Source organism: Rana temporaria, chromosome 13 (genome assembly GCF_905171775.1).
Source record: "Rana temporaria chromosome 13, aRanTem1.1, whole genome shotgun sequence".
Classification (NCBI taxonomy): domain Eukaryota; kingdom Metazoa; phylum Chordata; class Amphibia; order Anura; family Ranidae; genus Rana; species Rana temporaria.
In genome coordinates, this window is record NC_053501.1 from 29,280,108 (window position 1) to 29,296,279 (window position 16,172).

Below are 16,172 nucleotides of genomic sequence, written 5' to 3' on the forward strand. Positions count from 1 at the left end.
TTTATTTGTTGAGACTACAGCTTGGAGGTTTACAAGTATTCAGAGCATTTCCAGTAAATGGCTCAGCTGGACTCAATCCAACCCTTGACTCATCTGGGGTTGTTGGCTGCATGTCTGTAGTATCTGAAAATGTAAAGTGTATCAAGATCTAGGCAAACCCTGTTTTTTAGTTTTAGATAAAGTGAGGTTAACAGTTAACATCTCTCTGTGTCCCTATTAGATAATTAATTCCTCTGTTTGTCATGGGGACGATATCATCTAGAAAGAAAATGAGGGGAAACCCAAAATTGGAGAGAAAAAGATGAGGAAAGCAGTAAAGAGGGTGTTCGTTAATGCCCATATGCTGTACATATGCATCCATGTATGGCCAAGCTGTTGGAGGCAGTTCCCATTCTCTAGTAATAGGAGCTGGCAGGACTGACTCCTGATCATGAAACAGCCAATCCCAATGATCATATAATCAGGCAGTCCTTCCTCCATCCCCCAGTGTTAAGACCCAGTTAAAGGGATGCTGTGGCTGGTGGGAAGGGGTTAAACACTATACTTAAGATGAAATACAGCCAAATTTGTTTGGCTGTACTAATCCTGTGGTGTGACCTGTTTTTTAGCTGATAGCGGGCTGAAGCTCGCTGTCGGCTGACATCACAGAGCCAGTCCAGGGTGGATAAAGATAACGACCATATGGTCGGGATCCACCCACATGCCTAGACTTTCACCAGGCTCAGCCTCTCAATGAGCCTTTGAGAGGCTGAGCCAGCCGCTCCCACCCCTCCACAGCCCTGCGCTCCAGTGAGTGCGGAGGGGTAGAGCAGAGAGCTGGTGACTGACAGTCACCAGCTCTCTGTTCAGGGAGCCCTGAGAACTGAGCAATCAGTGGTGTTTGATCTCTGGGTTCTCAGTGTTAGAGCTGGCTGGGTACAGATGATGCCTCGGACCGATGCTGCATCCACCTAGGTAAGTATAATTCTGAAGAAAATACTTATTTTTTTAAATAAAATTAAAATGAAACCTAGTAATGTATAGTTAGCATGTAAAAATAGATTATCGTCTATTTTATTTATATTTTGTTTCATTAAATATATAACACAGAGGAGAAAAATAAGAAGTTGCATCCAAAACTAGGGGTACCAGAGGCTACATTGTTGACCAGAGAGGGTACAAGTCATTTTTGACTTTGGGGAAGAGTTGATCTTGGTCTGCTATGAGCTTGACAAGGGTACTGTGATTGTCAGGTAGACTTTAATAGGTGGATATGGTTGTCCAATCAGAATGTGTAAGACCCTTAGTGGCTGTGGAATAAAGTCCTATGGACACTGAGTGTACTCTGCTTGCTAGACTTAAAGGGATTGGAGAATTTTTATGATAGATCAACGCAGTGTCACATAATTATGAAGTAGAAGGAAAATGATAAATGGTTCAACATTTTTTACAAACAAATATGTGAAAAGTGTGGCGTGCATTTGTATTTTAACTTTCCTGCCATAACTTCTAGCTGTTTTATTTCTTTCCCTCATAGGGATACCCTTCTGGGACTAGGCAACATGCAGCACGAATCTGAGATAATGAAACTTCTTGATCAGTGTGAAAACAAAGGCACAGAAATAGTCCTGAGAATTCTTAATCCAAGAATAAAGGTATTTACAACTTATTTAGTATGACAAGGGCTCTTTAATAAAAGTGGAGGAAAGGCAGTGACTGTAATTGGAGACCAGTCCAATTCCAACCTGTAATACTGTGCAGCTTTAAAGAGGAAGTAAACCCTGATGGGGTTTACTTCCTCTATCTTTTCCTGCAAAGGTAAAGCATAATGGGCTACTATCCATCGCATTGTAGCCCATTATGTGACACTTATCTGCAGGAGAAGCCTGCGATGTCACCGTCTTCCACGCTGGCAGCGAGCATCCATCTTCACCCCTCTTCTTCCGGGGCAGCGAACTCCGGCTCTCTGACTGGCCGGATTCGCATGACGACACCCCCAGCACATGCGTGCGGGAGCGGCCTTTCACGGCATGACTCCGGCTTGAAACGGCACAGCGTGCCCTTTCAAGACGGCGCATGCGCCATTGAAGTTGTCACTCGGGGAAATTGCAAATATCTCCGAGACCGTGTAGGTCTCGGAGATATTGCAAGCACCTACAGGTAAGCCTTAATCTAGGCTTACCTGTAGGTGTAAGTTGTCCCTGGGGGTTTACTTCCTCTTTAAAGAACCCATCCAGGAGGAACACATATCTAGTTTTGGGTTAGAAGGGTGGAATAACATTAGTTACACTAACCTCTATGGTCAAAAGACCATGGATCACCAGACATAGACCAAAGACCTGTACAGGGTGACATTTGAGAAGCGAACAGGAGTGAAGCCAGGACACACACTAAAAGGTCATCAACAACTGGGCAGCAAGGTATAGGAACAATAAGCAGAGAGATACAAGCTGGGGTCAGTTCACAGCCAGGCAGCAAGCCAAGATCACAATAGGCAGGCAAGGATCCAAAGACAGGTCAGAGGCAGGTCAAGTCGTGCACATGAATTTAAATATAGCAAGTCAGAACACAGGTAAACAAGGGACTAGCTGAAAATCACTCAGCCATCTGTCCATGTCACAATCCAGCTTATATAGGCTATTTGGCGCCAATGGCAGTGCCGGACGGTCATGTGTAACTTGCAATGGTTGGCTCTATTGGGGGTTGTTCATGTTATGTCATTAATAATTGCTGCTTAAAACTGGCCTTTACTGTGTTCAGTTTTTGTTTTTAGAGCGCCTTCATAAATTACTTTAAGAAAAACACACTTGACTATGAAAATGTTCTCAAAGAGTTTCGGAATGCATTACGAATACAAGGCATGGAAAATAACAAGGTGAGCTTTTTAAATAGTAAAAACAACCCATGTTATACTGGCAGGCCGCAAAGACAGTCCTTTGGGGCAAAATGTTAGTGTATGCTATCTCTCGAGCTATTACTAGATATATGGAGGCATGTATAAATTGTTCAATGTCCAACTGAGGCAAATGGAATAAACAGTATTCAAGCAATGCAGTTATATGATGATTGGCTTGCTCAGTATTTTTATATTAGATCTTGGAAATAAGCACATTTTTTAGATTTTGAAATAAAACTGGTCTTTTATTGTTAAAGTATAAATATTGATAGGGAAAAGACAGGGGGCCCATGCCACCCGCTTTAAAGGCGAACATCGTCAGATACAATCAAACCCAGAAGTAAACTTTGACATTTTTAAAAGATACTATACAAATTTATATACGGCTTCTTTTCCCAATCCGCAAGGTGATGTCTTTATACCAAACTGAGCTTTCAACTTGGTCAGAGGCTGATTGAATGTGAGGAATATGATAAAAGAAACATCCAAAACGATAAAATATTCTTCTTCTAATAAAGCCTCTGGCCCAGACAGCTTAAACTCTGAAATTTATAAAATATCATTGGAGAATTTAACTATCCCCTGTTTAAAGTGGAGGTTCACCCTAAAAACGAATTTTTAACATTAGAGCCAGCATAGTAAGGCATTTACTTTCGGCAGGTTTTTTTTTTTCTCCGTACTTACCTTTATATTCTAATTTGGTCCAGGGCTTCCGCGTTCTGATCACTCCGGGACTGGGCGTTCCTATCCCTGCCTCAGGGTTCCGATGACTGCAGGACTGGGCGTTCCTATCATTCGGTTCGATGATTGACGGCTTGTGAAACAGGTGACCTGTCGCACAACGCGCGTCACCAGATTTCCGGAAATAGCCGAGCTGCGAGTCGGCACTATACGGCGCCTGCGCCCGCCGTGTAGAGCTGACTGCGCAGGCGCCGTATAGTGCCGACTCGCAGCTCGGCTATTTCCCGACATCTGGTGACGCGCGTTGTGCGACAGGTCACCTGTTTCACAAGCTGTCAATCATCGAACCGAAGCATAGGAATGCCCAGTCCCGCAGTCATCGGAACCCGGAAGCCCTGGACAAAAACAGAATATAAAGGTATGTACAGAAAAAAATAAAAAAAAAACAGCCGAAAGTAAATGCCCTTACTATGCTGGCTCTGCTAGATGTAATATTAAATTATTATTTTTTGGGTGAACCCCCGCTTTAACTATATTCTTGAAAAAAAAAAAAAAACATATCCTTCTACAGGTGCTTATATTCTTATATATGGGTAAAAATGCTATAAAAAAACAGTTTGTTCAGGCGTATAGCTTTGTTAAATCAGGATGTGAAAATGCTATTAAAAATAATGGCAAAGAGGTTGGCAACGTTGCTTCCAGAATTGATCTCACCATGTTAGACAGGCATATTTCTATGCTAGGCAGGTGTCACTTGATTAAAATGGTGAGTTTTGATAGGTTGCAATATCCCTCCTCAAGCGATTCCTTTATTGCTAAAACATGATGGATTAATATATTTATATGGCGAGGTAAGGTAACTGGTTTGGCTGTTTGATCCTAGGTTCCATTCTCTATTGGGCACATAGCAGTCAGGCATATGGTATCTCTTAATCACTCGAGTCAGAGAACAGGCTGTGAATGTCTTTTGTGTTTTTTTTTTCTTTTCTATATTTGGGTATGAACTGGGATGGCCTAGCGATACTGAAAGAATCCGGTTATGACTAAGGCCTTATAGGCTGAAACGCGGCAAACTTTCCAATTGCGTTTGTCTACTGTGGCTTGTCAATAAATACGTCAATTGTTTAAGAGCAACGACCAGAGTGCGGATCATATTTTCTTTATTATTCTATGCAGCCAGCGACTGTGGAAAGAGCACCTGGGAGCTCTGCTTTTCATGCGATGTATGGGTAGTAGCACTGACTTTTTTGTTTATGGCCTAGCGATACTCCTACCAGCTTCAAACTGGCAGTAGAGGACACTTATGCTAAACTAATACCCCCTTTGAAGTGTAGGCAACGTGGTATTAAACAGGGACTCCTTAACAGGTGAGTGTATTGGTAAGAAAGTAAATCTCCCAAAAGAGGCCAGAGAAAGTTCAGAAGGTTGGCAGTCGCTGTGTCCTGCTGAGCATTTAGTGCCAGTATCCGTGGATGTTTAGGTGGAGGCCAAAGAGAGAGGATCAGCATACAATCAAGATCTCAGACTGGGGCGCACGAACTCGCCGTTCGTAGGAGATAGGCCCACTGCTCACGGCCTCCATGTGAGTGCATGTGCATGTGATTGATCGTTTTTTAGACCCTTGCTTCCAGTATTACGCCATATCTTTTTCTTGTTTCTTCCAATATGGTCATTTAATGTGGAGACTACATCTAGCCCTCATCCTGCTGGATCTTTGAGTACACCCTGAGTGGTATCCAGGCTATCCGTGCTATGGCCTTGAGGTGAGCATTCCATACCACTAGAGGTGTGCGCACCGAAGCTTGCTCTTCCCTGAAACATTGGATTTCCTGGTTTCTCATCACTTATCACTCACAGCTATCAAGGACTGCACCTTTAAATATTTGCTTTTTGCATGCTAGATTTGTATTTGCACTTGATTTCACTGGATTTTTATCCTTTATTATGTGTTGGGATCACTTACCTTTGGTCTTTAGTACCAATCTTGGACATTTATTTTGATAACTGTACTTCCATGTTTATTTTATTTCCTTATAAGGATTTTGCTGCATAGTGTTAACCTTTTCCAGATCACCCACCTTCAGAATTCAGATTGCACACTGCTTGTAGAGTTCACCCCGCCCATTTGGTGGGACTTATTTGATCACTGTTTAGTTTTATTTATTTATTTATTTATTTATTTTTTGGTTGTTGCCCTATCCCTCCATACCCACACAGCGCAGTTATTATCACTCATTTCATGTGTCCTGTATACTGTGCACCTGCTTGCAGGATCAGTCAGTTTGTGTACCAACTGCCCGTATCCTGGGTCCTTAGGAAACTTTCTGCAAAAGCTTCAGTAGAATAGAACAGAGGTCGCCCAGCTAAACAGTAGCATAATAGATTTTTGCAGCTGCAGCCTGCAGGTAGATTTCCTAGAGATGCCACAGCTAAGGCTGCGTCGTACTCCCCTAGAAACAAGAGACCCCTGCTCTGGGTTCCAGCCTATTTATACCTCCCTCAGCTCCCTGCTGGTCATTCACATCTCTGACCTGGTATTGGCTGAAGAGGCATTAATATGCAGGCTGCGATCTGTATTTTTCCATCCACTGTGTCCCAGGGTCTCCTGGGATACAGGGGAAAGTAACCAAGCCCACACGAGCAGAGCCCAGAGCAGACCTTAACAAACTATTGCTGCTCTCCCTGATTACAAGGAGGCCAAAAACTAAATTTAAACAGTAGTCTAATGGGACACTACACCTAGAATTGTTTTAAAAATATTACAAACAAGTATTCATTAGGTGTTATTGTTCTGAATCTTCACTTACTGTATATCATTTGGCATGTTTGTTAAGTTACGTGATGGATTGGATTAATCAGGGGCATATCTACTGGGAGACAAGCAAGGCATTTGCCTTGGGTGGCATTTTTCAGGGGGCAGCACTGACCCCAGGCAGAAGGGACACTAGGAGGACTGCAGAGAAGCAGTGGCATTGCTACAGGTGTGCGCACCTGGGTGACACCTGCCAGAGGGGTGACACCAGGGGTGGCCATGGACTGACGTTCAGTAACAGAGGAGTGAAGCAGGAGCAGGGGGTGGTGGTGGCTGCAGCCTCCCATCCCGGAAGTAGCTCAATTGGCAGAGCAGATCAATATCCCGCAGCCTTGCTACACACAGCTGGTAAAAAGGAGCTGCGTGAAGGTGAGTTTTGTATATATTTTTTTAAAGGGGGGATGTGAGAGTCTCCTGGTGTAGTATAGGGGGATCTCACACTCCCTCTCTCCCTCAACCCCTCCCCTCTCTCTCCCCCCACCACTTCCCCCCTCCCTCGCTCACCCCCTCTTTCTCTCTCATCCCCCTCTTTCTCTCTCATCCCCCTCTTTCTCTCTCACCCCTCCCTTTCTCTCTCACCCCACCTCTCTCTCTCTCTCAGCCCCCCCTCTCCAGAGACCCCACAAATCCACCAGAAACCCCACATAGCTACCAGAGAACCCACATAGCCACCAGAGACCCTGAATAGCCACTTGAGAAGGAAGGGGTGGGACTAATTTAGATGGGGGGCACTCAATTTTAGTCTTGCCTATGGCAGCACAAAACCAAAAAACACTACTGGAGTTAATAACACATTGTATTACACCAACCCAAATATTGAGTCTCATACAGTACAACTGTGGTCCACTGTGGGTTTTTGCATACTCTTCCTATGCAAAATAAGGCATGGAGGGAGGTGGGAAGATTATTCGTTGACAGATATTTTACTCTAATTATGCCATTGACTTTTTCACAGTTTTTTACTTTGAGAAGCAAAATCTGAGTTTTTCATATTGGGAGAGAGAGAGAAGTGGGAACAGTTAACCTACAGGATGTGTTATGTCTTGATAGTCCCATGTTACCGTTTCCCATACTTAAGCAAAAGTATGGTATTTCAGAGTTCAATTTTTTTTTACACAGTCTAATGCCGCGTACACACCATCACTTTATGTGATGAACAAAAACGACACTTTCTGTGAAGTAAAAAATGACGTTTTTGAAACTTCAATTTTCAAAGACGAAGTTGCCTACACACCATCGTTTTCTCACAATGATCTTGCAAAGTGAGGTTACGTTCCACCACGTTTTACCATTGAAGCTTGCTTCATAAGTAGCTTCTGGGCATGCGTGGATGAAAAAACGTCTTAGAAAACGAAGTTTTTTGCTACACACGGTCAATTTCTGTGAAGTAAAAAGTGCACTTTTGAAAAACGACACATAAAATTGAAGCATGCTTCAATTTTTTTTGGTCGTTTTTTACAAGACATAAAACGACGTTTTCCCCCACACACAGTCAATTAAAGTGACGTTTTTTAAAACGTCATTTTTTTTCATCACATAAAGTGATGGTGTGTACGCGGCATAAGAGTTTCCTTAATTCTGTTCTGCTAAATTAATTTTTATCAAAGCTCCATCTGAATTATATGCATTTATTGGATAAGTCATCTGAGAAGTGTGGATATCAAGGTTTTATTTCTTGAGAGAAGAGGAGGGCTCAGATCCTCCATTAAATTCAGGATAAATGGGCCCAGTTCTTGAGTATACCACCAGAGGAAGCTTGGTCCCATATCCAATATGGTTGGCAATGTACTTCTAATGCATCGTACACACGATTGGAATTTCCGATGGAAAAAGTCCGACTGACTCTTTCCATCGGATATTCCGACCGTGTGTATTCCCATCTGAGTTTTTCCATTGGATATTCCGAGGAGTTCCATTGAAGTTTACATAGAGAACATGTTCTCTTTTCCTCTGATGGAATTCCGTCGAAACTCCGATGTGAGTTTGGTCGGGCAAAAGCCTGATCGTGTGTACGAGGCATAAGACGTTAATATGTGACAATTGGAAAGATTCAATATAATTTCTTTTAAGAAAATACCAGGGATTACATTTTGTTCATAAATCACCATCCTAAGGCCGGGTACACACGGACAAACATGTATGGTGAAAGCGGTCCGTCGGACCGTTTTCACCATACATGTCTGCCAGAGGGCTTCTGTACGATGGTTGTACACACCATCGTACAGAAGTCCGCGCGTAAACAATACGCGGGGCGTGTCCGCGGTGTCGCCGCGTCGATGACGCGGTGTCGCCGCGACAATGACGCGGCGACGTGGGCGGCCCGCCTTTAAAATGCTTCCACGCATGCGTCGAAGTCATTCGACGCATGCGAGGGACGGCGGGCGCCTGGACATGTACGGTAGGTCTGTACTGACGACCGTACATGTCCGAGCGGGCTGAATTCCAGCGGGCTGTTTTAAAACAAGTCCAGGAATATTTGCCCGCTGGGAAAAGGCCCGGCGGGCAAATGTTTGCTGGAATTCGGCCCGCTCGCGCCCACACACGAGCAAACATGTCTGCTGAAACTGGCCTGCGGGCCAGTTTCAGCAGACATGTTTGCTCGTGAGTATGGGGCCTTAGTGTGGTTATCTCATTATCCAAAATGTCTTCTTGACAAACTTTACATATATTTACATTATATAAGCAAGGAAGAATATGAAATAAACAATGTACTGCAATTATGACAACAGCATTCAGATAAAATAACTATGATCCATGAATAAGTGTTTTGCTTCTACACAAACAGGAATTCAACACAGTTGTTCAGCACAGAATTAAAGTTCTATACATTCAGTCATTCTTCAAAAACAAAAGCAAAAATAAAGTAGAAGCATTTGTACAAGGAAGCGTAAAACTGAAGGAGTTCTTCACTGAGTTGGTAAGTTTGTATAATTAGATTCTACAATAGATATTAATTATGTAGTACCCTCTAGTGTGTGCTACTAGTAGTGAGAGTAGGCAAACGATATTTTGACTCGTATGAACTGGTGAGTCTATAATTTGGTCAGGATTACAAGAGTTCAGGGCCAGATGACTCATTCTGGCAGCTCTCTGGTGCCCTTCCCCACTGTTTCTAGAAAATTGGAAAATGTTCTTGAACTAGTGGGTGAATGTAAGTAGGGACTGCCTTGAATATTTATGGGCCCATCCCCAGGGATGGGCGTAGCAGAGGACTGAGATATAAATAGATGTGCGCCATGCCAGCAGGGGAGTCAGGTGGAAGATGGAAAAGTATTACTGAGGGAGGCTGTCGGTGGCACTTGAGGGACCCCCACTGGCAGGGCCGGCGCTACCACTAGGCAAATTAGGCAGCCGCTTAGAGCGCACTGCCGCCTAGAGCGCAGCCACGGCCGCTGGTTCCCTCAATGTGTGACAGTAGTGGTCCTTACCGCTGCGCAGTCCTGTGGAGGGAGAGGAGGCGCTGGGAGCTTGTCACAACCTCGATCATCCATTCAGTGGGTGGATCCATGTGCTCCCCCTCCCCCAGCTCCTCCCCTTCTTCCACACTCTGCGGATCTCCTACCATGTGCAGAGCGCGGATAATGACTGCCGCCGCTGCTGAGCAGCTCCTTGACCTCCTCTCCTGGATGGACGGCCGTAGTGTGGAAGACCTGCCAGAGCAGCAATCATCGGAGAGGTACTGTGAATGACAGTCCGCAGCCCGACACTGACAGCATCCTGTGACGTCACTGCCTGATCGAGGGTGCCCCGAACATCCCTGCTGACCTCACACACAGACCTTATGCTATGATGCCACCTACTGTCCCCTGTCATCATCATGCTCCTCGTCATACCCCTGTTCCTGGCATCCCACCACCCTACCTCCAAGGCCTGTCAAACATTTTATCACCCCCCTGTCATCTCCATCCTCCCTGTCATCTCCCTACCACCCACCCCTGTCATCTCCATCCTCCCTGTCATCTCCCTACCACCCACCCCTGTCAGCTTCCTACCACCCACCCCTGTCAGCTTCCTACCACCCACCCCTGTCATCTCCATCCTACCTATCATCTTCCTACCACCCACCCCTGTCAGCTTCCTACCACCCACCCCTGTCAGCTTCCTACCACCCACCCCTGTCATCTCCCTACCACCCACCCCTGTCATCTCCATCCTCCCTGTCATCTCCCTACCACCCACCCCTGTCAGCTTCCTACCACCCACCCCTGTCATCTCCATCCTCCCTGTCATCTCCCTACCACCCACCCCTGTCAGCTTCCTACCACCCACCCCTGTCATCTCCATCCTCCCTGTCACCTCCCTTCCACCCACCCCTGTCAGCTTCCTACCACCCACCCCTGTCATTTACATCCACCCTGTCACCTCCCTTCCACCCATCCCTGTCAGCTTCCTACCACCCACCGCTGTCAGCTTCCTACCACCCACCCCTGTCATCTCCATCCTTCCTGTCATCTTCCTACCACCCACCCCTGTAATCTTCATCCCCCCTGCCAGCTTCCTACCACCCCACCCCATTACATTTACTGGTGCACAAAACATATGATGGACGCAGGGACAATTTTTCTCTTGATAACACAGACAGGACGTTCATCCTTCCAGTGAAACCACAAATGAAGGGACTTTTTATTTCAGTGGCACCAAGGAGGGACATTCTTTTTTTTTGGGGGGGGCGCACATAGCTGGTCTTGCCTAGGGCTCCAAATTGCCTAGCACCGGCCCTGCCCACTGGGGTGGGGTTTTACCTTGTGCTGGAGCTCGGAAAGGTTGTCCTGGAATTATCCCACCACAGGGGGCAGTTGGAGGGATTCATGCCGGAGTGGCAGCGACAGAGAGTAAGGAGTAGGTCAGCACGATGCAGGGACAGACAAGGGGAGAGACTGTCATTTGTAGCAGATCTCTCTTAACCACTTGCTTACTAAGCACTTAAATCCCTTTCCTACCCAGACCAATTTTCAGCTTTTAGCACTGTCGCACTTTGAATGATAATTGCGCGGTCATGCAACACTGTACCCAAATTACATTTTTATATTTTTTTCCCCATAAATAGAGCTTTCTTTTGGTGGTATTTAATCGATGCTGGGTTTTTTATTTTTTGCCAAAAAAAGACTGAAAATGTTGAAAATAAACTGTTTCATAGCTTGTTATAAAATTTTGAAAACGGGTAATTTTTTTCCTTCATTGATGTGGGGGCACTGGAAGCTGGCACTGTGGACACTGGTAGCTGGCACTGGTAGGTACTGATAGGTGGCACTGGCAGGTGACACTGGTCGGTGATACAGATTACCGATCTTCTGTTGACAGTGACCTGAAGTGAGGGCAATTCTCTGCAATAGAGACACAACCGGCAATTAAAACCTGTTCCTTTTTTAAAGCAATTCTGTCATGAGAGAAACATGGCGAGTACTAATACTGACCTTTCAAAAATGCTAGATGACTGGCTGTCAATACTTTAAATTAGAACATGTAGGCAGACAATAACTTAGAAGTTGTTTTTACTTCCTACACTGCACACTTACAGGTGACACAGAAGGTATTCAAAGCAGAATATGGCGATAACAGCCAGTCGGCCAGCATTTTCTGAAGTACATCAGCAATGGTAGCAACCATATTTTTCTATCTGGAATATAAAAGAAAAATAAATTCACATTGATTTGCTTTTCATATAAAGGTTTCAGATGAAGACCAGCTGGGTGTAGATCCCCTGGAATACATGAGGCAAATGCTGACCGCCACTGACTTTGAATCACTGCAAACAACAACTTTCTGCTTTCTCGATGAACACAAAGACCTAAGGTAAATTAATGGATAGACTTTTTGTGTTATATAATCTGTTTTCTATTTTTCTTTTATCCATTCTGGTCAAATATTGTTCGAACTTTAAGTATATAGAAACAAGATCATGTCTATACTTCTCAGCTTATCATAGTGATGAGCAGAACATAAGAGGGCAGACAGGCCTATTGCACTATCCCACAAATAAAATAAAAAAATATAGGGTAAAAAAGAATTACTCACAAAGAGTGTTGGGCGAACGGGCATGCCCTGCAATACACTGCGGGCTGCACAGTGCATTCTGAATCCTGATTGGGCAAAGCTTTGCCCAAGCAGAGTGCAGTAAAAGCTGGTTGTTAAGGAGCGGGGTCGGGAAGCCGGCTGTGGCGTCCTTAACAACCAATGAGTCATCAGCTGTCAATGGGCTTCCCGCTGACAGCTGAATAAAAATAAAAAAACAAGCATTTGCTGGTAAAAATACAGTTGGTATGGATTTTAAGGGGAACCCATACAAAAAAAAGGGTGTGGGGTCCCCCAATATCAATACCAGACCTTTATCTGAGTATGTGAATGAGCGCCCTTCCTCCTGAACCATACCAGGCCACATGCCCTAAACATGGCAGTGGGGGCTCTGTCCCCCCCCCCTCCCAAAGCACCTTGTCCCCATGTTGATGGGGACAGGGGTCTCTTCTCCACAACCCCAGGGCTGTGGTTGTGGGGGTCTGTGGGCGGGGGGGGGGCTATCAGAATCTGGAAGCCCCCTTTAACAAGGGCCCCCCAGATCCTGTATAGTACCCCTAACCATTCACCCAAAAACTCTCAAAATTAAAAGAAACTGTGTCCCTCAATCTAAATACATTGTCATTCACAACGCCTGCCGCACCAGAAAAAAAAACACTAGTAAAGCTGAATGCCATCTCTTCCGTTTGAAAGGTAAGGGCTGAACCACCTGGCAACGTCACCAGGTGGCACCACCCCCCTTGAGTTGTCACGGACTGGTGCGTGCTTTGTCGGTGACGTCACAAGTTTATCTCTTTATTTTGTTTAAATAGCCCGTTGCCAGCAGTTGCAACTGCAAGTCCATTTGCTGCAGCAGGTTATATACATGGTACAGATGTGCCACTTTATAGGCAGACTAAGGGGACCCCCGCAGGCAGTATATTTAAAGAAATCTTTAATTTTTATTGTTGCACTTTAAGCATCATTAAAATCACTGCTACTTTAAAAATGATCGTTTAAAAAAAAATTGCATTGATACATGCCCCCCAGGCAGTACCCAGATCCCTATACCCCTTTTATGGCCAATTATTTGCATACAGGCCCGTCGCTACAGGACAGGCAAAACAAACAATTGCTTGGGGCCCCGAGCTGGCCTGGGGCCTCCAACTTCCCCTTCCCAGGCTGTAGCGTGGCCGAGCTCCTCTTCCTTCCTCCTGGAGTCCTGTCAATCCGGCCGGGTACCGCGCGTGGTACATGAGATTCAGTTTCCTGTTCCTGGTCGGACTGACAGGAAGTGCACACTGAGTGCTCACTTTCTTTCAGTCCAGCCAGGAACACAGGAAACTGAATCTCCTGTACCGCACGGTACCCGGCCCAGCCCGGGCACTATCTGATTGGGAACTGGGGACCCTTAATGATAGAACAGGTACCTGACTGACAGGAGAAAGAGGAGCTCGGCCACGCTACAGCGACAGCCGACAGGGAAGAAGGGGAGGTGAGAATAGAAAAACATAGGGACTAGGGAGGGGGGGGGGAGGAGTAAGAACATGGGTGTGAAAATTAGTGTAGCGCTAACGTAGGCTTTGCGTGCGGGGGTGTTTGGGGGCCCCCATTTTGCTTGGGGCCCCCAAATTCCTTCAAACGGTCCTGTTTGCATATAAGCTTTCAAAATGGGCACTTCAATGGGGTTTTGCATTCAAAACTTTCCCCTGTTCGGGAGGTCTGCTGCAAACCGAAGGGGGTGTTTGGCACATCTCTAAACATATGAGTTAAACGTGCTTTTCAAGCCACACATCCATGGTTTAGTAATCCAGACTGAACAGTCATCACAACATAGGGGGGGACCTTATTTGGGTCCCTTCTTGCTGATGCTTTTCAAAGGAATTCCTTCCTACTCAGAGCCAAACTGGGACCCTGTGAACCTGCAGGGACCTCCAGGGGGGCCCCTATGCTAAACAGATAAACTCTCCGGCACTCAGTTGAGGATGTAACAGTTTGCGTGTGACACCAAAAGGTCTTGCTGCCCTCACAGGACTGTGGACGTCCTTATAGACACTAGAAACAACAACAAAAGCGAGCCTAGTGCATTACCAGCGTAACAATTTCATTCTGAAATGTAAAGTAGTCTACTTAAAAATGCATGACAAGCATGGGCATATAAAAAGTTGCAGATGAGACAACCTCAGAACTCAGCCAATGGTGTGGGAAGCTCTCGTAGCGTCCAAAGGCTTACGCATTTCGAGGGCCAAGCCCTCTTATTTAGAGCCAAAGGGAGTCCATTGTGGTGACTGTTCAGTCTGCAATACTAAGCCACGGATGTGTGACTCGATGACCATTTTTAACTGTTTGTAAGTAGTTCTTTTTTACCATTTATGTATGTGTGACCTTAAACTGATGCCCCGCTCTGAAAAAAGTTCAGCGACCGCCCATGCACACTTTGGATGATACACGTTCTTTTAATTCACAGAAATCTACCCCCATCATTAAAAGGTTAGTTGGTTGTGTGTAGCCAGAGGTCAGGCCAAGGATTCCCAAATCCTCCTAGTGCAAATTAGATGCAATTAAAAATGAGTTTCCATCAAACATGTAAAAAAATAACCTTGAGCTCCACCTGCTGAAATACAATGAGACTGCATAATATTAATATACAATATTTCATATTTACTTAATAACTGTGTTGAACATGTATTCTTTAGCACTGATTATAATAAAGAAAATAAATACAAAACCACTCAATGCTCCCTTGTTTCATTTTTACAGGAAAGAACACCTGATGGCCATCTTGAAAATTAAAGGCGGCATCAAACATGAAGAAAAAATAAAGCTTTTATATTATGTAAAAAACAGGAAGATTCTTTTTTGTGAAAACAGGCTGAATTTTTTTGAGGATGTAAACACAGAAGGTATTCATTTAAAGTATTTACTGTGCTGCCAATGCTGCTGTGCATAGGAGGACACACAATATATTTGTACATATGTTTTATAGTCCGTTGAATGGCTTTCTATGGCTCGGATCACACCATTGCGAATTGTGTACCCTAAATTCAATTCGCAATAGCAGGAGATTTTGACATATCTTCGCAACCAGTCCGTTTTGCGTCTTTTGGTCCATTTCGGTTCCAAATTCAGACCAAAATTTGGGCTGAAATCAGACCTCAAACGGTGAACCAGAATGCACCGGACCCCTGCTGTGAGCCACATGCGGCTCATGTGTGAACCCAGCCTTAGACATTTTGAGTCATGATAAGAATACTACTAAAAGTGTTTCTGATTTTTTTTTATATTTTTTAATAAAATATTTTATAATTTGATGTTGCTGTTGTGGAGTTTTTTTTTTTTTTTATAGTGCTGATCCATTCTTTAGGGCCCATTCACACCTGTCTGTTTTGCAGTATTGCAATAACACATAAGTTACTGCAATGCACCGTAGTCCTGCAATGCACATGCATTGCAGCACACCCCAATACACTGTTGTGCGCTGTGGGGCTCTGCAATGGAAAAACGGTGCTTGTCCTTTTTTTTTTTTTGTACGTGTTTTGGGAAGTAGCGTGGGTTTTCAGCGCCCAAGGCAAGTAATTTGCGCCCCCCTTAACCTGCAGACTTTTAGCACTCCCAGAGTCATTTCCCTTCCTACAATAGTATTGACCAGCCTGATTCTTACACTGACCACTACACTATACTGACCACTTTACTGACCACTATTCTGTCCACTACACTGACCACTATACTGTCCACTAGACTATACTAACCACTACACTACACTGACCACTACACTACACTACACAACACTACACTGACCACTATACTACACTG

General features: G+C 44.8%; 1 protein-coding gene across 1 annotated transcript in view; it reads left to right on the plus strand.

The window, feature by feature from the left end:
- Positions 1-15,670, plus strand: part of LOC120921112 — a 72,162-nt gene extending 56,492 nt beyond the window's left edge. The window contains exons 7-11 of the mRNA XM_040333775.1: positions 1,517-1,634; positions 2,753-2,854; positions 9,154-9,285; positions 12,037-12,161; positions 15,120-15,670. Of these exons, the coding sequence (XP_040189709.1) occupies positions 1,517-1,634; positions 2,753-2,854; positions 9,154-9,285; positions 12,037-12,161; positions 15,120-15,309 (667 nt within the window). The 3' untranslated portion in view covers positions 15,310-15,670. The remainder of the gene's footprint in view (positions 1-1,516; positions 1,635-2,752; positions 2,855-9,153; positions 9,286-12,036; positions 12,162-15,119) is intronic.
- The last annotated feature ends 502 nt before the right edge of the window (positions 15,671-16,172 follow it).